At 39.1% G+C, this 22,698-nt stretch overlaps 1 protein-coding gene across 1 annotated transcript in view; it reads right to left on the bottom strand.

Moving 5' to 3' along the window:
* The window catches only part of PCSK5 (proprotein convertase subtilisin/kexin type 5), a 440,253-nt gene that overhangs the window by 209,193 nt on the left and 208,362 nt on the right, over positions 1-22,698 (bottom strand). Inside the window, exon 10 of the mRNA XM_081804067.1 lies at positions 6,092-6,195. Coding sequence (XP_081660193.1) covers positions 6,092-6,195 — 104 coding nt within the window. The remainder of the gene's footprint in view (positions 1-6,091; positions 6,196-22,698) is intronic.

Raw genomic sequence — 22,698 nt, 5'->3', positions numbered from 1 at the left:
ACATGGAGAAAACATTTTTCATTGGTAGAAGGCATTCTTAAACCTCACATATTTAGGAAGTATGAGTGGAACACTCTGATGGGACAAGTGGATATTTTGGAAAAGGACTCTAGATTATGCAGCGATCAAGCGGTTTGCTGTCAGGAGTTCCGTATTACTGTTCTCAGGTAGATATTTAGGTAAATCATCCACCAGACAAATGGATAAAGACAAAATCCTGAAATTATGTGATTCACATCTTTTTTTGGTAAGTGAGCAAGAAGATAAGCTCATGTATTCAATGGTCAGTAAATAGGAAAGGAAAGGTTTTAAGTTAATACATATTAAATGAAATTGAGTTCACAGAGTACAATAGTATAAAACATGGCATCTTGAAAGAAAATCAGGTGGCATTTCCAATGAGCACATTTTATTCGATAGAATCAAATGTATTTACTCCCCCTTTTTCTTTGCATTAGAAGAACTCAATGACTTATTTCTACAGATTGGACAGGGACTGGAATCAAGCAGCTGATTCTAATACCACCCCTGACACTGACCAGGTGAATAACATTTCACTTTGACCTTTCTTCAAAAACATAATGTGCAGATTACCAATTAAAGTAGCTTTAATCATCACTACCAACATCACATCAGCATGCTAAGTGGCAAAGATGAACTATTATTTGTGCAGTGCAATAATAACATAAAATATAGCTTTACCCTTTCAAACGGTAATACATCAGATATCACTTCACACACTCAAAAAAGAACACATTTCAAAACCTTTAGTTTCAATTCAACACATGGCATGCTTAATGGTTTCAGCACTGCTAATTCTTTTTAATAAGTGTTACAGACTGAAAGCAAGACAGGTAGGTATTAAAAATATATTGGAACATCTTAAAATTACCAGCCTTACCAGTGGAAATAAAATGATGGCAATTAAAGGTAATAAAGGTTATTAAAAGTTAGGGCCTTGGAGGCTAAGAAGTCATGTTAGACTGTCAATTGTTTTCCCATGGTGGGAAATCAGTTAGAAATTAAAAAAAAAAAAAAGTCTAGTAGTTTAGTGATGGTCAAAGAAAGAGTCAGTGGGGATGGGGAGGTTTCAGCAACATGCTGGTAGAAAAAGAGAGACTTACATAGTCTGGGAGGGCAGTGAAATGGAAGGCGTGGTAACCTCGCTCACTTAGTTGTCATTTTTGATTTTCAATGACATATTTTTCATTCTTTCGCCTAGTAAAGATGACAGAAGGTCCTAATTTATTATCTGATGTCTATTCCTGTTCCTAAATTTAAGAGAGTTTAACTGTATACAGTCATATAATCCAAATACAGACACTTTGAAAAAAACTAGAGCACCGACGTTGCATGCATTCAATTGTACTTCTAAGTGCATCCACAAACCACAGGTATGAACTGGGGGGCGGTGGGGTGGAGGGAGGCGGGGGGGGGGGGAGGATCAGCCTGCAGGGCACAGCCCAGACAACTGGGAGGCGGATGGGGGCGGTGGATTTGCACGTTCCACAGATTAAAGCAGAACAGAGGGGATCATCACAAAGAGCTAAGTGCTTCCTGAAATGATAGGAGCCATGGATTCTAGAAGAATGCGGAATGAAAGTCCTTAGCATGGTGGGGTTGGTCCATGTATCCTCTATGCACAAACAGAGCTGGTCAAAATATCCGTGACTTGCCCCAAAAGATAGTCACTACATCAGATGCCTTTTCCTGCTGAAGTTAGGCGGCATTTGCCATGACCAGGGAAATTTGCATCGACACATTTTATAAACATGACCTGGCAGATCGTTTGGGCTTGGAGGAAGGGAAGAAAAATGCAGTGTAAATTTCTGTTTCTGTACATAAATCATACCGTGGCCAGATCAGAGTAGGCAATGCCATGGGGCCGCCCTGACATTTCCTTTTGCTTCCCCTTTCTGGGTGCACTTCATGTGTTGGGCTGGTGTGCTGAAGGTGCTCAGCAAGTATTTGTAAATAAATAAATGAAGAGACTGCATAAATTAAGTTCTGTGAAGAAAACCACTCAAATGGCAAAAAGCCCTTGCTTGTTCTACAGCTGATTTGTGCATTTCAAGGAGGAGCATGGACGGGGTATTAAAAAGCATAGAAAAGGAAAAAAAAAAAAAAACTAGAGAAGACTATTCATAAGATGGAAGGGAAGGCATCAAAGGAGAAGGAAATAACACTGGGAAAAAACCCAAATAAATGATTTAATGCCAAAGTCATCTGCCGGCATTGCAAATGCTGATCGGTAGCAAAATACGGGAATTCGGATTTCAGTTTTCTAGTGGCAAATATCACATCTGTTCATCTGGCCTCATACAAATACTTTCCTATCCTCATGAATAACCTCAAGGAGATTCTTTGATAAATGCATGATATTTATTCCATTTATTTTTAAAGAAACTTATCTCTGGAGAAAGTTGAAAGTCAAAATGTGTATGAAATTTAGCCAAAATTATTCAATACACAATGAACCATCCAAATATTGTTTAGTCAGTTTCCATACGTATGTACTCATTGGACTATGTTTACTCTGAAAAACAGATCTTCTGCAAAAGACCTTTTAACTATACCAGAAGAGATTATTATTATTATTATTTATGAAGCAGAGAGAATAATCTTAGTTCAATTAAAATTGTTAAAAATTGAGGTATCATTAGCATAAAAATATTGATAAGTAGCTTCCAGCTTTGGGGCTCCCTTCACCGTGAGCTAATCTAACTATCCGATGTTACTATAATGAGAACACAGAAAAAGAGGAGGAAACTCTGTGCACCCAGCTCATCAGCATGCAACTCCAGGGTAATCCCTTCCTTGGAGAAAACACACCGGTGAGTCAGCAGAGCGCCACATTCCTTGGGTTTTCAAGGCTAACCTCCTCGCCTGAATGACAGCCTGCCTGTGCCGTCAAAAGGAAGTCAGCAGCTGCTGCTGGAGGGACTCGCTTGCATTTTCCAGGTCCGTAACACATGTGGATTAGAATGCATCGAGTCCTCCTTGCGGAGAGGCCCCCACCGGTCTAGCTGCTAGATCATCTGGTTCTACTCTCTGCCTGAGCTGCAGTACCTATGGTTGTCTGAAGAAATGTAAGGACAGTGCATGCAGAAATGTCAGGACTGGGGCGCCTGGGTGGCTCAGTCGTTAAGCGTCTGCCTTCGGCTCAGGTCATGATCCCAGGGTCCTGGGATCGAGCCCCGCATCGGGCTCCCTGCTCAGCGGGGAGCCTGCTTCTCCCTCTCCCTCTGCCCACCCCCTCCTCATGTTCTCTCTCTCTCTCAAATAAATCAATAAAAATCTTTAAAAAAAAAAAAAAGAAATGTCAGGACTTGGCAGGGTCTGGTGAGAAACTGTGCTTCAGGATGTTGGCTTCTCTGAAATTATCAGTGATGACTATCAAGCGTATCGATGACAAGACCCCCATACTGAATTGGTTGCTACTTTCAGCTGCTTCTGCTTTACCTGATGAGAGAAGGAAATGCTCATGTTGATATTGAGATGGCCAGTGCGGAAGTACACCTACCCAGCAATCTGTGAAACTCTTCTCAGGTTTTCTTGTTTGTTTGTTTGTTTTTTTAAACACTCTTCAAACAACTTAAATTGCTCAACATTAAGGGCACAAAGGCAAGCCCCGGGGAACCCAGATGCGTTGGGATTCCTTTCAGGCACACACCTCACTCTGCATTAGGGCAGAGAGCAGCCACGACCAGGATCATGGGCTCCTGTTCACGCAGGCAGGCAACCTCTGGCTTCTCCTGTCTAAGGAGAAGTGTGTGGCCCTGTGTTCCTGCCAAGCGAGGCCTGCAAAAGCTGGCTGACCTAATTTAAAATACGAGCTCTCGCTGAGCTCTCGTTGCATGAAGCCCTTCCAAGCATTAGCTATTTTTGTTTGTTTGTTCAGTTCTTATTTCATAAAAAGTCGCCCATCTTTGCTCTACCCCCAGTGACCTGCATCCTCTCCTTTCCCAAAGCACGTGGCTTCTCCTGAGAGCCTCTGCCTTAATACACTTTTATTTGTGGGACACCAGGGAGGGGATGGTAACGCTTAGGGTAGGGAAGAATATAGCTCTTTACAAAATTATTCTTATTATGATCATGTTTAGATGAAATATAGGGCTTGCCATCAACAAAATTACAAAACAATTCCACTGGGAGTCCAGACTGTTCAGGGTAATTCATCTATGAAAAAGCGAACTTTAATTGTTACTCTTGGCAGCAAGCTAAGAGAAGAGTGAAATATTATACTAAATATTGCCACGTGCAAGAGTAAAATGCTCTTTCCTCCTTGCCAGAGCCCTGCATAGCCCCCTTCAGACTCAGGTTGGGATCTGGGGAGTTAGTCTAAATCCTCTGTTTCCCCCCTCTCCAAAACCAACAGAGGTTTTCAAAAGAGTTGCGTTTTTTATTAGAACCATTTGCTCTTTTTAACTTGCCAAAAAGGAATAAGTAAAACTAAGACTTTTATTTGGGTTAAAGTTGATTCCTCAGCTTCATGGAGGTCAATGTACTTAGTCTGTGAACCTTCTGCTAAAAAGTTCACTGCAGCGCATTGAACCAGCCAAGGTTATGTTTTGGTCCCTTCTTCCCCCTCCCCAGACCCACCTCCCAGCCTCATGGATTTAGACAGTAAGAGCTGAGAGGGTGCGGAGGCTAAATCAAAATGAAACATACCTATGGCTAAGTACCTCCTGTGTTCTCTCCGACAACTGTAATTTCACATATTTTTGATGCCACGCGTAACAGCTGCAATTTTGGGATCCAGTGTCTCGATTTGGGCTTCAGACAATGCGATCCCAAAAAGAATTTACAACTCTTTAGATTAAAAGCTCATTGAACACTGCTGCATTATATAGTCTAAGAGTAAGGAGAGGGGTCTCATACTACTCAAAAGCAGAGGGATATTCTTCTTTTTCTAAACATGGAGTGAAGTCTTCAGTGAAGATGCTAACCAAAGAAATACTTTATATGACACTGGTTATCTGGTATATTTGGCTAAGCATGAGACTATAATTGCAAGTAATTTTAAAAATTACACTTTACATTTCCAGCATGGATATTTGCATACACGGGGTATAGTTCACTAAAGATATATTAAAATCATATTTAAGAAATCATACGTAGATAATATTATTCAGCTTCTAAAATGTTTAAGATGGGGAAGTTAGGGCCCCAAATACTTAAATGACTTGCCCAGAATGATTCGACATGTTACCAAAGATCTGGGGACCAGAACCTGAATTATTAAGTCACTATTCCCTGTGGTATGGGATACTCGTTTTCATCCATAGGGATATATAATGATATGAACATTATTTGGGAGTAAATTTAAGTCTGCAGATATGACCAAGAGTAATCTTTGCTGTAACAATATTAGTGGATTAAAATTTAAGTCATGTGAAACTTTAGGACATCTGCCTTATATAAGTATTTTCTTTTTATTATAACATATGTTATGGATGATGATAAACAAACTGCCCACCATTAGTAAGACACTTTGAGGGAACTATAATCCTCAGCCATGGGAAAAACAGTCAGCACTTATGATATGATGTGCATAATTGTATAAAGACTGTATGTTTTAAAGCTTCAGAAGCACTTTTCATTCATATAAAGTAATGTCTTAGAGTTAGGGGTTTGTGGAATTTTAATAAAAAACAAAAACAAAAACAAAGCAAGCATGGCCTAGGAACTAACAGTGAACAAAATATACCAGTCATTACTGAAATGGAAGTAATCACTATAGAAGATGAGGACGTTCTACACACATTGTGACAAACACCACTCAGATAACCAATGACAGCAATCACAAACTAATGAGAAGCCCCATAGGTCGACTATACTTGGAAGTTGGTTGTCTTTTAAGAAATTGACCTATGATGTGGGAAGCCAAAGAAATCTGCCTTTTATGTGCTGTTTGAATTTAAAAAAAAAAAAAATCAATCTGCGTTTTAGTTACTCAAAGAGCCAGCTCTCTGTGTGTCAGCACACAATTTCAAGTTTCTTTGGAGGGATTCTACTTCCGGCTCTCCATTTAAAATGGGGGAAAAATAAAAATATTTTGCCTGTGACAGAATATGAAAGAAGTTCTCACCCTTAAAACCAGCAGCATTGGTTTTCCAGTCATTAGCGTTCAAATGTCCCGCACGGGAAGTCCTGACAATAACATGCTGCACGTCTCTCCAGGTCAGAAACGGACTGGGGAAAGACAAGGTAAGAATCATTGTACCAAAAAAAAAAAAAAGACTGGGGAAGCAGAGAGTCACAAGCAAATTAAAAAAGCAAAAGCAAAATGGCAAAGTACTAAAAACAAAGGGTCAGTGATTTGGGTTTGGGGGTGAACAGAAGCCAAATGCCGCTCTGATTCTTTCTCAACGTGGAGAAGTGACGTTAGTCTGAGGGAGGCAGAAAATGTAACCTTGAATTTTGGAAATCATGTGGGATTAGTCGGCTGTCACTCAGTTTTTTAAAAGGGTGAGGATTTCCAGTTTCCTCAACAAAATGGCTCCCAATTCTGGCCTGGTCGTCCTTTGTGTAAAAGCTTGCATCAACATCTGAAAATTACTATCACCTAAAGTCAAAACCAAAGTCTTCTGGAACACTCCTTGTCCAGCTGTATCACCAGGTAGTTGATTTGTAATTTAACAAAGAACTTACTAGTATTCTGCGTGTATGTATGGGATATAGAAAAAACCTCAACTGAACCGAGTCCCCAGGTGTCAATGCTCTCAAAGAAAGAGAATTCTGTACAGAGCTCAAAGCTGGGCTCCAAGACACAGCTATGGGAGTGCCCTTAATCTGCAATAAGTAGTTATTATATTAAATTATTGGATACCTACTTCTTGTGATTGTTAGCACTGAAGAGCACAAAGACATTGAGCAGAAGTCCCTTTCATTGGAGAACCACAATACCACTCAAAAACATATAGAAAGCAAATCCAGGTACTGGTGCACAGACTTCTGTTCTCTTTCAAAGAGTACGTATACACTGGAAGGCATTTGACTCAATGCACGCATGAAATTCTCATCAAGATACCTCTTCATTTTAGTCTCGAATGTCAGGTGTTACAGTCTTTTACTTAACTGGGAAATATGGCAGTTATCACGCAGCCTCGGTGGCTAATTCTGTTTCTCGTCGTCCACCTTAATTTTAGAAGGATATTTGCCAAGCCTGGGTCAGAACATTGAAGGGAGGGGGATGATAATTTGCTACCTTCCTTGAGGTATGACAGGAGCATGTGGTAATCCCTATGGCCCCCCATACATGCGCAGATGGACGTGGGCATCTCCCAGGCAGAGGGAAAACCTGGTATCTTAATTATAGCTGATTTTCAATGATGGAACAGCACACTACTTTACTTTATATTGTGTTTCCCCAGTTTCCTACTTATGTGAAATTGACTTCTCAAGGTTTCAGCTTCCCCATTTAGCATGTGAACGCTAATACCTACTTTACTTCATCGTACTGGTTGAATGAAAGTGACGCCATGTACTTAACCTAGTTCCTGGTGTGAAATAAGCCATCAAGAAGTGGCAGACAGTACAACATTCTGCTAAGTTTTGCGCCATGGCTCCCATGTGGTGGCTTGAACATGAAGGAGATGGGGAGAGAAAAGTACTATAGAGTTCTGATACCACTTCGCTTCGCTACGCCCTTAGATTAAAAATAAGAGAGAGTACTGCCATTTCCAAAGAGGGAGCAAGACTGGAGGTAGACTGTTCTGTAAGGTTGTATTCACGATGTAACTTATGCTAAGGAAATTGAAACCCAACCTCACGAATTTTAAAAATATAAGAACAAGGGAAACAGATCTATTTCTGTTTTGTTTTACACAACACTTGTTAGGAACCAAGTTTAGAACCTAATAACGCACGAAATTCTGGAGAGGGAGGGAGGTCGTGGGATGGGGCCCAGGAGGTGGGTAAGTTTCGCTTCTAAAACAAATAGCATGATTTGGCCCTTTGCTGATTGAAACTGAACCCACAGAATAATGCAGTAGAGTGCTCGCGCCATGGTCAGAAAAATTAGGAAAAGAGTCAAGGGATAATTCTGAACACTACGGTCACCATAAGATGTTTTTCCTGATCTGTCTGAGATGTAATGCTCATCTCCTCTTTCCCAGGGTAATTATTTGGGTGAGGGGCAAAGAGCAACAACAGAAAAGCCCAGTCTTGCAAGACTCTCCAGCCACTTATTTATGGTACAGCAGAATCCTCTCAAATAGACACACGTGCTTTTTTTGTTTTGTTTTTTCATGAGCAAACAGCAAGATATGTAAAAGTACACCTGGATTTGATAAATACGTCTAAATCAACCTAGTGAGTTTAAAATAACATTTAACACACAGCTAAAATGTCCACATTTTAAATATTATTCTTTACAGAAAACCAAAAAAAAAAAAAAAAAATGGAAAAGAAAAACAAATGAAACAAGTTTCTATGTTACTTATCACCAGGGCAAGATTCCTTTGGAAACATCAAGCACAGGGTCTGACCATCGGGAGACCATTTCCCTAGTGACCCTTAGCACTGATAATATAACAATGATGATGATGGTGACAGAACAGGGACCATTTATCTCCAGCCTTAAGCAGTTGTATTCAGGCCGATTCAGGAAGCCTCTGCATTCAAATCAGCCTGAAGAAACGGGAGTTACTTGCTCTCATGCTGGGTTGTAAAAACTAGCTCTTCTTGGAGTACTTGTAATTAGAAGGAAGAAATTAGCTTCCGGAAATTGAAACTGTGCATGGAAAGAATGCAGCATGCAGGTGATTTTACTCTGACATTTGATAACGCACAAGTTCAGAAATCATTTAATTTCAAAATTTCCTGAATTTCGCCAAAATAAAGTGAGGAAGTTAATACAGGAAACCAAGGGATTTTTGCATCCGTGGTGTTTCTACCCGTGGGAGGGTAACTGATTATTGGCCCAGGAAATAGCCGTGGGTTAATTTGCTAGTATCCTGAGAGGACTTGTACTTAGGGGGAAGTCTGATTCACATTTTATGACCTATTTGTACTGATGCTCTCGGGGATGTTGCAGAAGTGAAGCAGTCAGACTATGAAACTTCTGGTATGCCACAGTGAAACACACAGTGAAAGCAAAGAGACGGCTGTATGCCCTGTGCTGGAACTTTCCAGGCCACAGTGGTAAAGTAGGACCCCCTAGAACGGACCCCCGTCTGCCGATTACCCTGGAGCCATACTCCACTGGCTTCTGAACACCAAGATCCCTCTCAGCTCCAAGAACAGAAGACGGAGCACCAAGAGCTTTGGGGGCAAACAATAACCAAAATGCCATGAGTATAACCGACCTAGAGGAAAGGAGCAGCTTCTCTCAATTCTGAGCCTGGGGACCACTGAGCCGATTAAAAGCCACAAGGATTTAGGCCACATACCCCTTAGGTTTCTCTCTGGAATTAATTGACAACTACCTTTAAACCACAATATACACTAAAAGGGCAACATTTATAAATGCCTGCAAAACGTGGCTAGCAAGCTATGACCTTTCAAGGCAATAAAACATACATGATTTTCTGGGGGAGTTCTAGAGGTGCAATCTTTTCCTGTTAGGAAGGTTTGCATCATTTAGGGGCTTCAAGTTAATAACCAACATTAAATGAGCACTTGGCCAGGGCCAGGTAGTGCGTGTTGTACATCATTATCACTGTGTAATCTTAAACATCATATGAACATAGGTAATAGTTTTATTCCCATTTCACAGATGGCAAAATGGAGACTCCCGAGTTATACATGGTAACTCGAGTACACACAGGTAGTTAGCGGTAGAGCTACAATTCAAACCAGCTGCACCTGGCAGGCTGCAGATCCTATGCTATCACTTACTATTTAACGCCATTTCCGGATGGACCCCCAAAAGTGGAACAGACATACACGCAGTGGTGCATCAGGTGGCTCTCTGACAACTGGATCAGGAGGCCAAGCGTGGCATGTCATGTCCTCGTGGTCACACCATTTTCGTACCTGCTCTGTGTCTCTCAATTCAGTTGGCGGATTTTTGTTTGCCACCGAATTCAGGAGACTCTCAAGTCTTAATTTGGGTTTTAGGTTCCAAAGGCTTACACACTCTATCAAAGGTAAATGGAAAGATACCAAACTAGGACATACCAGATTATTTTTATAACATAGTATCATATGCTTCTACTGTAGGTCATAACATTATATTATTTAACATTATGATTATGAACTTGCCACCTTGCTTTTCTCCAGTCAGGGGAGCTCATCTGAACCCCATCTCAAACAATTCTAGTTTCCAGCAGCAAAAACAGGATAATTAATGACACGACCGCTACCTGGTGTTCTATTTTTGTTCTGAGCCGCTCAAAGTATTTCATGGCCCCAAGAGTAGATTAAAAGGAGGACGACGTATCCCGAGAAAGACATTTTGTCTAGTACTTCTTGTTGGGCTCCTAAGTGCAACTGTTAGCACTTAAATGAAACAAAACAAAACAAAACAAAACAAAACAAATTTTCTCCCCATGAGTTTTCGCAGCTAATCCTGCACATGTGTGAGCCATTTGAAATCAATCTGTACTTGGAGGTCCTTAAAAAACAAGGACCAATTTTGGAGCCTTAGTGACTGACTCACCTGCATTTATTAAAAAGAAACAAGAAGTAATCTTCCCCTCCCCTCAAGCCCCCAGATGGATCTATCATCACAGGCAGTTAAAAGGCAACCGATACAAGGGACAACACATACACATCTTGGTAAGGAAAGAGAATTTATCAACAGGAGCAGCAGTAGCAGATCCAGATAACGAAAACTGTTTCCTGAACTGGACTATCTTCTTTATATACAAGAGCGATTCTATCTAATGCAATGATGAGCAATTTCATGAACCAGGCCCATGGGGAAACTGCACAACCCATCAGCCATCATCCAACTGACTAAATATTCAACAAAAAAACCCGAGACAAAAACCAGTCTCGTTTTATGTTACTTAAGACTGTGTAGAGTAGAAATGGGAACAAGTAGCCAGAAAATTAATGTCATTGTACAGATGCTAAATAAATTGGCAATTATGGGGAAAGATTCATTGTGAGCTAGAGTAAGAAAGATGAGAAAGTGTTTGAAGCCCGCGGAGGTTGGTAAAAACATTATTCTGACTGTACCCAGTGCATGCCAATGATGATTCTAGAATAAAATACCGACCATCCAACAAAGGAAACCAATCTTCTTTTGTCAGGTAATGAAGTGGATCATCAGACGGTCAGTCCCACTGCAAAGAGGAGTAGATCTTGCTAATGGGAGTGTGTTTTTGTTCTGTTGCGTCATGTTGGACCGTGTACTCTACATTAATTCAAAAGCTCCAGGCCTAAAACTGGGTGTACTAACAGAAAACACACCTCCCGATGTGGAAACGTGACTTGTCCTGGTATCACCGGGACACCTACTTATGATCCATCCATCCCTGAACCGAAGTAGAAAAGACAAAAGGAAAGAGAAGACTGGTTGAGGACTACCCAAGCCAAATTTTTATTATACTCTCTTGTATACACCATTCACTGACTACCTGAGGTGAGTATAATAAACCAAAGGTACATTAATTGGGTCTCTGAATAAACTTTAGGGAAGAAAGTCCCTAACTGACAAAAGAAAAACTCTGCCAATGAAATTGAATTGTCTTCTTTCCTTTATACATCTTGGCTTATCTGCAGGATTTGTCATTACACCAAAAACACATCAATTAAATTTTCTGCAGCTTTACAAAAAAAATGGTATTTTGTTGGTAAGCTCAATAACCATTTCCCTGAAATGCTTTGCTACATAAACTCTTGGGGAATAAAATTTGATGAATGGTCACACAAAGGTACACTAACTTGAGATCACATGCACTGAAATCAATTCACAATAGCGGAACTTCATACTACTTCTCCCTATACCTCCCTATACACTTAATTCCCCCCAATGGTATTACCCCAAGGCTGTAAATTCTGGCCATTCTACAAACCTCTTTCTCTTCATGTACCCTGCAACCTCGAATCCATGTCTGATCCTCATTTTCATCCCCGAGCTTTGAAATCTCTTGAAGTAGACAAAATGTGGCAGAATGAGAGCTTCCCCACCAAGCTCATCCCAGTCAAGCTGTGAGAAACCCAAGTCTGGGAAGGAAACTGGAGGACAGCCCTCATTTTCCCTTTTCTGCTCATTTTGCGGGTTGTCCTGCACTCAGCATGAATACATATGCAGTTGTAAGTGAATTGACATAATCCTGCAGTAAGACATTGCTTTCCACGTTATTTTTATTTCTCATTTAAATTTGTTCTCAAAAATAATAATAAGCATAGCTCATAGTCACATGAGAATGATGCTTTAGAGTCAGGAAGACTTGGGGTAAATCATGACTTGCTACCTGATGCTTCTGAAATGCTAGGTAATTTACTGACCCCCTCGGGGACTCAGTTTTCTCAGCTGTGTGTAGAGACGGTAATACACACTCTGCAGGGTGGCTGCAAGGACTCACGGTAATGAATACAGACTGCCTGGCACATGACAGACTCCCAAAGACAACAGTCATCATGATGGACTGAGACGCACAACCTCTCATCCCAAAACGATTCAGAAGGACCACTTTGAGTTTATCCTAACATTTGATGAATCTCCATTAACCTGTTTTCTTCTATTCCTAAATTTCGATGGTATGTTTTTTAGTTCTTGTAACAAACGAGCAAAATAGCATTTTCGACACATCAGTGTATTTGTGCTTAGTGAAATAATAATGCCACTAAGATCTGTCAAACGGATCTGGTTTTAACAAGCCCATGGTGTGGGCAGCAAGCTGACTGGTTAGGGAAACAAGTACCTGGACCCACTGTGATTGTAACAAATCCTCTCTCTCTATTGTGGGAACATCTTCCCTCTTGACAGCTGGCCACTGAGGGGATGTAGAGGATGGTGGAATGTTCTTTGGGTGGGCATCGGAGTGCCGTATGGTACCAAATGTTAGGATGAAAGACTGTACATACTTATTTGCTTAACTGAACTGCTAGACTGCAATGTTTTTGAAACTTTTCTACCAGAGTTCAGGGATTTGCAGAGTTCTCGCCTCAAAAGCCAGACGTTGAACCCTTGGACAGGCAACAAAAATACTTGGCTGCATCTCTGTTATTACTATTATTCTAAATTACAGCATTTTCTCTCATTTTTTCCCTGTTGAATACAAAGAATTAAAGTGATGCTTTTCTACCTGCTTATCAAAGAAGTATATTTTAAAATAGGGATTTTCAATGCTCACCTGCATTTTAAACTTCAGTGAAAATGAGTCTGCATTTTGGATTCTAGAATTTTAAGTAAATGTTATTCTATTTTAGAAACTCCTGGTTTATCATGTCAACTCCCAGCAGTCTTTCTAATTATTAGATGTCAACGGTAACAAAAAATATTTTTAAAAAGCCTTTGCACTGCACACACACACTGAGGGAAAGATCAACTAAGATTAACAGAAATCTATAACAGAAATTTTGGAGGTATTTCAAGTAACCTTATGGCTGATGTGACTGGAGTAAGAAAAATAATGTTTAACGTTTCCATACTTTACATTAAGAAAACAAAGCTGGCTTGTCACCTAAAGTGGGGGGGGAATGACAAAAGACCCCCCAAAAGTTAAGCCTTGTTTCCCCATCTATCTCCTGTATGAAAGACCCAAGATACTCATGGCCTAAAAAAGTGCACACATGATTCTCTACTAAACACATACTCCTTTTCAAATTTTCAAGGCAGCCCAAGCATTAACTCTATCTCTTCTGTCCCTATCGTCCTAGAAATCATGGCAGGATGGGCGCCTGGGTGGCTCAGTTGGTTAAGCGACTGCCTTCGGCTCAGGTCATGATCCTGGAGTCCCGGGATCGAGTCCCGCATCAGGCTCCCTGCTCGGCAGGGAGCCTGCTTCTCCCTCTGACCCTCCCCCCTCTCGTGTGCTCTCTCTCTCTCTCATTCTCTCTGTCTCAAATAAATAAATAAAATCTTTAAAAAAAAAAAAAAAAAAGAAATCATGGCAGGAATTAGGGGGTAAATTCCAACTTTCTTTTTTAATGCCTCCCTTACTCTACATGTAAGATGCCAAAATCATGTCCCCCGGACTCCCCAGTAGGGAGGGGGTGCACATGAGATAGAGTTCTGAGTAATAAAACATAAGTGGGAGTCCACTGGACATTTCTGAGAAAGCCTTTGCTTTCCTGCTATAGGCATTCCCCAATTTTCCTCCACTCTTTCCTTCCTCCTTCTACCTGAATGTGGATGTGAGGGGCTGGGTGGCTCAGTCAGTTAGGCGACTGCCTTCTGCTCGGGTCATGATCGAGTCCCGCAACGGGCTCCCTGTTTAGAGGAGTCTGCTTCTCCCTCTGACCCTCTCCCCTCTCATTCTCTCTCTCACTCTCTCTCTCAGATAAATAAATAAAATCTTAAAAAAAATGGGTGTGGATGTGATGGCTGGAGCTGCAGCAGCTATTAAGAAAAGACCAAGAGAAAGGAAAGGTGCCTGGGTGGCTCAGTGGGTTAAGCGTCTGCCTTCGGCGCTGGTCATGATCTTGGGGCCCTGGGATTGCAAGCCCCATGTTGGGCTCCCTGCTCAGTGGGGAGTCTGTTTCTCCCTCTCCCTCTGCCCCTTCCCCCACTCATGTGCGGCTCTCTCTCTCTCAAATAAATAAATTTTTAAAAAAATCCTAAAAAAAATAAATACTGAGAGAATAACACAGACCCAGCCTTGGTAGCCTTGACTTTCTGAACCAACATCTTGTGGATTTCCTGCTGTACCCACTATACTTTCTTGGTACCGAATGTAACTCCTAACAGATGTATCTCCAAAAGTACCGAGTATTAGATGGCATTTATTGAGTGCTCACTGTGTGCCAGGCACACTTGAAAAGTACTATATTTGTCATTTCATTTATTTCTCCTGGCAATCGTGAGAGATACTATTACTTTTATCACTCAAATAAGGACATCAAAGCAGAGGAAGTGTCAGGATCCTGCTCAGGGTCACATGATTAGCAAGGGCTGAAACGCACCATACGCAGCCTGATTCCGGAGCCCGGCTCTGATCCACTCCACCACCGCTGACTTTTACTGGAGGAGGGGCCACGAGGGGAAGAGCCAGGTGAGAGCTGCTTGCAGGGACTGGCTGACAAACTTCTGCTTAAGAAATGATCCTCTCCTCATCTGGCATTCCTCACTTTGGATGGATCTCTGCCAGGACCTGAGAACTGACCACGGGGTTTTGTCTATCATCCCATTCTTCAAGGGCAAGTTTGAATAGGTCTGTGCTTGGATGGTAAGCAGAGCAGGGTCAGCATCACACCCTTCCTGAAGCCAGAGTTTCTCATTCAGAGTAATTAAAAAAAAAAAAAAAAGGAAAAAGTAGGATCAGAGGAAGAATGAAGGGAAGGAAAAAAAAAAGTAAAAGAAACATAAGAAGGAAGTACAGGGACAAGAGAATGAAGAAAAGAGAAAGGAAAAGAAAAGAAAAATAGTATGGAGCCCTTGGAAAAGGCAGTGAACACAAAGGGAATACATCAATAAAGAAGGCGAGTGTAGATGCCAAAATAGAAGCTGAGAGAAAGAAAGACTAGAAGGAGCATAGAGAAAAGCGAAGTTTGCATGAGAGGGAGTCCACTGATATGAATATGGGTCCAACGGAACTGAGAGTGTGGAAAATTGAGGTAATGATGTGGACTACAAATGTAAGAACGTCCCACAATTTTTTTTTAAGGAAAATAATGAAGTGATGAGAAGGAAAGACAAGATGACAGATCTGGAGGCCAGAAAACAGAAACTTCAGGAGACCAGCTTTGTTTGCCTCTGAGGACCACCATGCACTGAGTCTTTACTACTTATCAGCTGTTCTACTGGGGCTTTGCAGTAATGCATGCAAAACCACCCAGGAGGTCGACAGTGTTATTATTCCCTTCTTACAGATGTGGAAACTGAGGCTTAGAAAGGAGACCTATCTTTCCTAAAGTCATGTAATAGTAAGAACAAGAACAGGGCTTTGCATCCAGGTCTCTCAGACTCCAGGGCTCAAGCTCTGAAGCCCATGGTAGCCTTTGTTAGTCATCAAAATCCTACTTGATGAAAAATGCCCAAGGGAGACTCAAGGGACTCAGTAGGTTTCAGGAAATACTAAGAATTGCATCCCCTACACTCATCCTGATATGTATGTGTTTATGTATGTGTATGTGTACAGAGGTAATTTCAAACACAAATGAAAAGTACCTTAAAAGCTATTTAGGAATGAAAACAAAACAGAATTTCTGTCTTAGGACTCTCTGCAAAGCTCATTTCAGGAGACAATGAAAAAGGACAGTTAAAACAACTGAAAGGAAACAAGCCCAAGAATTTTCTACTATGCTCCTGTCCTTTATGAGTAAATGCAGAAGACACATATTGGTAGGAATGATGAAATCAACTGACCTACCTCTCTACAAGCACATGCTCTGAAAACCAAAATAAAGCAAACAGATAACTTTAAGATCTATTTCATCTGATGAATACATAAGTCAAAATTAAAAACCCTAGAATGTGTTGTTGTTATGAAAAACCTTCTAATGGCTCAAAAATAAATCAAACACAGAGGGAAGACTTAGTAAGTCTTTTAACACAATTCTTCAGAAAAGAAAGTAAAGATAATGGTAAGAAATAAATTAATTAAAACAGCCTGTTGCATAAATCCAGATAATGATATGCAGAAATAAGTACGGTGGGGATAGCAAAGTAAATGTAAGCCAAGTTCATATAGCGAGGAGTCAAAGGGGATAACTCCCTTATTACAAGACATATTTATTTTTAAATATCACCTTTATTTAAAAATGATATCTAAAAATTATTAACATTATTTTAAAATCATTTCTTTAACCTAAGAAAATAAAATGTAGAAACTAAAAAAGAAAGGGCAGAGATTTTTCCACAACACACACACATGAATGTATGGATGGCAAAATTAGTTGCAAACGACATAACATTTTAGATATAAAAACACTGAAAAGCAAAGGAAGTACAATTTAGCTGAAAGATAAGGTAGTGTCTATAAAAAATATCTAACAGGAGGAAATGCTTCCACCAAAATTTATGGATCAAAGACTCTAAGGAAAAAGAAGTAACTGAGGGACCCCGCCTACTACTCAGGTAATTTAATCCATTTATTTCAGGGGAAAGAGTACAAAGGATTTGTTTACATAGTAGATATAATTTAATAATATTAAAGCATATCTCCTACAAAGAGTAATTTCTTTTTCTTAAGAATTCATGGATCAACTAAAGAGTTTTGAAAAAGTTGCCCATACGCTGAGCCAAAAGGAAATCTCAATTGCCCTAAGGAAAAACAATACCTCACACACCACTAGTGTGGCTGATTATCTAGCTTCATTATCTGACCACAATACAGTGGAAAAAAAGGTCAATAACAAATCTCAATAGAGACAAAGTTTGTTAAACACTGAAAAGTATTATTCTCAATTGTCTTTCTACCAAAGAGGAAGCCCAAACATCCTTAAGAAAGTAATGACAGTCAGCCAAAAGTGTGTTCAGAGGGAAATATGCAGTTTTAAAAAAAATCATACTAATGTAAAAGGAAAAATAAATGAACCATGATTCAACCAGTAAGATTAATAAAAGCATGGAGAGTGATCCTAAGGAAAACAGGAAAGATATTAACACAATAAAAAAAAGGACAAAGGAAAAACAGCGTTACTCATGAACAAATCCAAGAACTGACCTTTTGAAAAAAAGAACAGCAACAAAACATCTAACAAAGAAAATAATATATAATATATATCTTATATTAATATTAGATACATATTAAAATAATTATATTATGCTATAACAAAATATGCGATTACATCACAGTTAGCTATATAACCATATGTAATCATTAATTAACAAATTTGAAAATCTTATGAAATGGACATGGCTCTGGAGAATATAGATAAAAATAATTAAGGGGCGCCTGGGTGGCTCAGTTGGTTAAGCGACTGCCTTCGGCTCAGGTCGTGATCCTGGAGTCCCAGGATCGAGTCCCACATCGGGCTCCTCACTCAGTGGGGAGTCTGCTTCTCCCTCTGACCCTCTTCCCCTCTCATGCTCTCTCTCACTCTCTCTCTCTCAAATAAAAAAAAAAAAAATCTTAAAAAAAAAAATAATTAAAACTGAAAAATTTATCAAAGAATTACTTCTCAGAAAGGCTTTAGGGACAGATGGTTTCATTCAAACTTACAAGGATAGTGATCACAATTGTCTCCAGAGAAGAGAATAGATGCAAAATTTCACAATTTGTTTTGTGAATTTAACATCACTTGGTATGTAAAACAAAAACAAAAACAAAAACAAAAACAAAAAGCCTGGCAGAGATAGAGGCAGAGGATAGACAGGTCAAATCAATCTGGGTTAGGAAGCTTGACTCTTCATCCTATGCTACCATATACTTTAGGAATAAATGGGAAAAAAATAAAGAACACTTTACAAGATTCTCTTTATATTCCATAAGTATACAATTAATTTTAGCTAGCTGCTGTAACAATATAGGACACACACACACACATATTATTCAGTTAAAGAAACTATAAATGTCACTCAGGAAAATAAAAAGGCATATATAAAATATTCTAATACTAAACCAAAAGCATAATAAAGAAACAAATTTCATTTGTAATATAAGCAGAAATAATATTTAAAAATCTATTATGCTAATGAATCCCATAAATGATTCTAGTATGAGAAACTAGATACTAAAAATCTCAACAGATACTGAGAAAAGACCCAAATTCCATTTTTAACAAAACTTTTGTAAAATCAAAAATGCTGCATAGCCACATGAAGAAAAGCAAACATCAACAAAAAGTGAAACAAAGGCTAAAAAAAAATCCAGAGAAAATCAGGACGTAGGCGTGAAAGTTTACTGTCATTCTTGATACTTAATATTTTAAATGGTTAGCTAATAGAAACACTAATCATGATTATATCAGCTTCCCTATTTGTAATACTTTCCAAATGCCCAAATTTATTTCATCCTGGCAACAATCTGGTGATTCTGGGTTATTACCCCAATTTCAGATGAAGAAACTGAAATTTCACAAGGTCAAGAAACCCAATTTTCACTTGTTGAAGGCTACCAGGTAGTAATGGGGTGGAGGAAGGATCGGAACTGAAGTCAGCCTACTCCAAAACCTGAAGTCATAATGACCACTTTGTACAATAAAGATGAACATGGAAAAACCTCAGATGAACAGAGATAAGTATTACTATAGTCAGAAGCCATGTATATACCCCACCCCACAAGCCAAAAAACAAGGTAATCAGTTACAACATAATGTCAATTAAACGGGCTAGAGAAAAGAAAAACATACAAACAAATTGTATCTCTGTTATACATGAGCTACTTAAAGGCATAATGGTAACAGCAAAGCATACAAATATTTGCTATTCCCAAAAATAAATCTAAAGCAAAAAGTGTGGAAATAAGGACAAGCCTGAAATGTTACTTGGCCAATAAAAGAGAGATCTGAATAATTCAGAGGCAGATTTTCTTGAATGGGAAAACCAACTGTTAAAAAGAAGCCAAGATTCATACAGTTGTCATAAACTGTCACTCAGACTGTTTTGGGGAACATGGCAAAAGGGTTCCAAATTTTTCCTGGAAAAATAAACAGGTAAAAATGCTTAAAGGAAATGTTTAAAAAGTGGAATGATATTGTAATGTCAAAAGAACTGACAGAATAATAGAAAACTCAAGGGAGACCTTGATAAATTCAATGACTGGAATGCAAAACAAATTGCTTTTGGAGATGGATTATGTAAGAAATGGCATCGAGTAAATGGATCTCTATAAATATTCAACTTAGATCCTCATACTGAACGCCAAAATAAATTCTACTTGGTTAGACATTAACACTGAAAAATGAAATGAGAAAACCCTAGATGAAAATGGAAGTTGGTAATTGAGACTTTGAGATAGGAAAGGACTTTCTAACCTGAGCTCTTAACTTGGGGCCCATAGATTACCCTGGGGTACAGCAAATCTTCTGCTCTATGTGTGTTTGGGAAAGCATACATAGCTTTTATAAGCATACACAACATTCTCCAGGAGGTACCAAAAGATGAGTCATGACTAACTGAAGAATTTATAAAGGACACAGATAATTGACTAATAATAATGAAAGAATAAAGAAAAAAGTCTCCTCTGTCAAAACAATCTGAAGCCAACTTGAAAGCAAATGACAAATTGATATAATATTTGTAATAACTATGGCCAGGGGTAATATATGGAGCATATACTGATAAGAAAAATATTAACAAGAAAGATTAGTACGTAATTTGTAGAGGATTCACAGAATTACATCCCTTTTGAGTGACTTTGACCCATGTTTCTGAAACTCATTTTGAATATTAGTTCCTAGAATTCAGGAATTTCTCAACACCCAATTTCCAACAAGTAGAGACATCCACAACGACCTAAAACCTTCTTGATTCTAATCTTGCTTAACTGCATTGGACAAAGCATTATGTAGTTAAAATGGGTGGTAAAAAACTAATGGAGGAGGGAAGACAAAATGAACAACAGGATCTGAAGGGAAGGTGACAAGCAGATTGAAGACAATAAAGTAGGAGATATTTTTGCAATAAATACATTGTATATATTAAGAATCTTTGGAATGGATATCATAGTATTAGCAGTTACTGTATTATTCAAGCATAAAACAGTTGCTGAAGGTTGTATAGGGAGAATTCTGATTTTTGTTTCTATATTTCTATGTGCTTTATATATATATATATTTTATAATTGGTATGTATTATTTTAGTGATTAGATCTATTTTTTTAAGTGGTTCTCTTGCTAGCAATATTGGTGGTGATGGGTTTGCTCTTCTGGTATCTTTCAGTGTTCAATACTTTAGTGCAAATGAAATCAGTGGAAGACTGTCACTTAATTTTGCCAAATGAGGACAGCATCATTTCATACAATTAAGAAAACTTTATACCAAAATAGTGCATAATTTCCAAATAAGCCAAATTTTTTTAAACTAAAAAAAACCCCTTTATTTTTTAAAATAACTTACATTCCATTACCAGTATTATTCTCCTTTGCCTGGTGATCCTTGAACACTCTCGCTAAATAGCATCTCTACAGACCAGATGGTCTCTGGGCAACCTTCCAATGTTATGATTTCTCAGACAAACTGATCATAAGTATTTTATATTTCAGGTATGGTATTGCCTATAATGGAGAGTTTTAGCACAATGAAAACTATAAAATTGAATACATCTGCTATGGCAATGAGGCTATTAGATGTCAACTTCAATGGCACCTAAATTCAGAGCAATGAATAAGAATACAGCATAACTAATATGATCACTCCTAGATCATGCTCTCTCCAGGAAGCTCCCTCTTATATTCTTTCAAGTCAGTTATAAAGGTTTTCAATAGCCAAATAACAAGCAGACTCCTCTGAGAGCCTGCCTTAAATTTCCCTCAATTCTCTTCCCTCCTCCCAACATTCCATGGTTGTGTATCAAGTTTTTCAGATAAACTAGCGTGCTCACCAAAAATAGAAAATCGAGGGGTGTCTGGGTGGTTCAGTCAGTTAAGCATCGAACTTGCGATTTCGGCTCAGGTCATGATCTCAGGGTTGTGAGATCGAGCCCTGCATTTAGCTCCGCACTGGGCATGGAGCCTGCTTAAGATTCTCTCCCTCTGCCCCTACCCCCCTCTAAAAAAGAAAAAAGAAAAAAAAGACAATTAAGGCTTTCACTGGATTCTGGATGAACAATTTTAAACTTTGAAGGGATGTTCAGTTTTCAATCATGTATGGGCATATTTCTAAATATTGGTAGAAATAAAAAAAATATGGATTATTTCTCCTTTTCATTTGTCCTTCTGTTACCTAAGGCTTGGTCATGATTTAAGCACCATTGGATAAAAAAGGGTGAAACTCAGTTAATGCTGCAATCAATCGATAACTCAGTAAAAACTCATAAAAACCAAGTATAAGTTGAATCACCTTTATGACTCCACTTTCAGCAAAAATGCTATCATTTCATTGGTGACCCTACCTAATCCCTTCCTTATTTGCTGTTATGCACCCTTCCCTACCCTTAGCCCACCAGCACTTTCTATCCCAGTATCATCCTTTGTTTTTTCTTTCATAGCACTTAATATCAGATGTTAATTAACTTTTATGCCTCCCTTCGCTGGAATGCATGTTCTCTGGGAGCCAGGTGCAAAGCACCATATGCATTTGGGATGACCCTGCTCTACCATTCTGGCAGCTGAGGCATGGAACATCCATGTCTTGCTCATAGACGTATTCTAGTTCTAAGCATGGTGCCAGACACACATGGAGTTACATCAGAATTCTGATGCTAAAGATTGCAACAATGACCGTAAGTGTATTGCAGTTTCTGAGATGGGGAAAAAAGGGTTTCAAAACAAAGAGATGATGGTAACAAGCATGACTCAATAAGTATTTCTTGAATCAATCAGTCAACATTTAGAGTTAAAACGAAATCTATTGCCATTTATACCCTACTAACTACAGCTACCTTAACAGATACCTATTCATACTTTTCAATAACTAAAGGGAGACTTCCTTCTCTCCACTGATTCATTCTCTCATTATATGAATATCTGATTGCTTACTGTGTGCCCAATATTGTTCTTGGTGCTGCTGGGGCTACTGCACATACTCACTTTCAA

This window comes from Leptonychotes weddellii, chromosome 14 (assembly GCF_054177405.1).
Source record: "Leptonychotes weddellii isolate Sample4059 chromosome 14, ASM5417740v2, whole genome shotgun sequence".
Classification (NCBI taxonomy): Eukaryota; Metazoa; Chordata; class Mammalia; order Carnivora; family Phocidae; genus Leptonychotes; species Leptonychotes weddellii.
The sequence above is the reverse complement of the archived record's forward strand: the minus strand, read 5'-3'. Positions and strand labels throughout refer to the sequence as shown.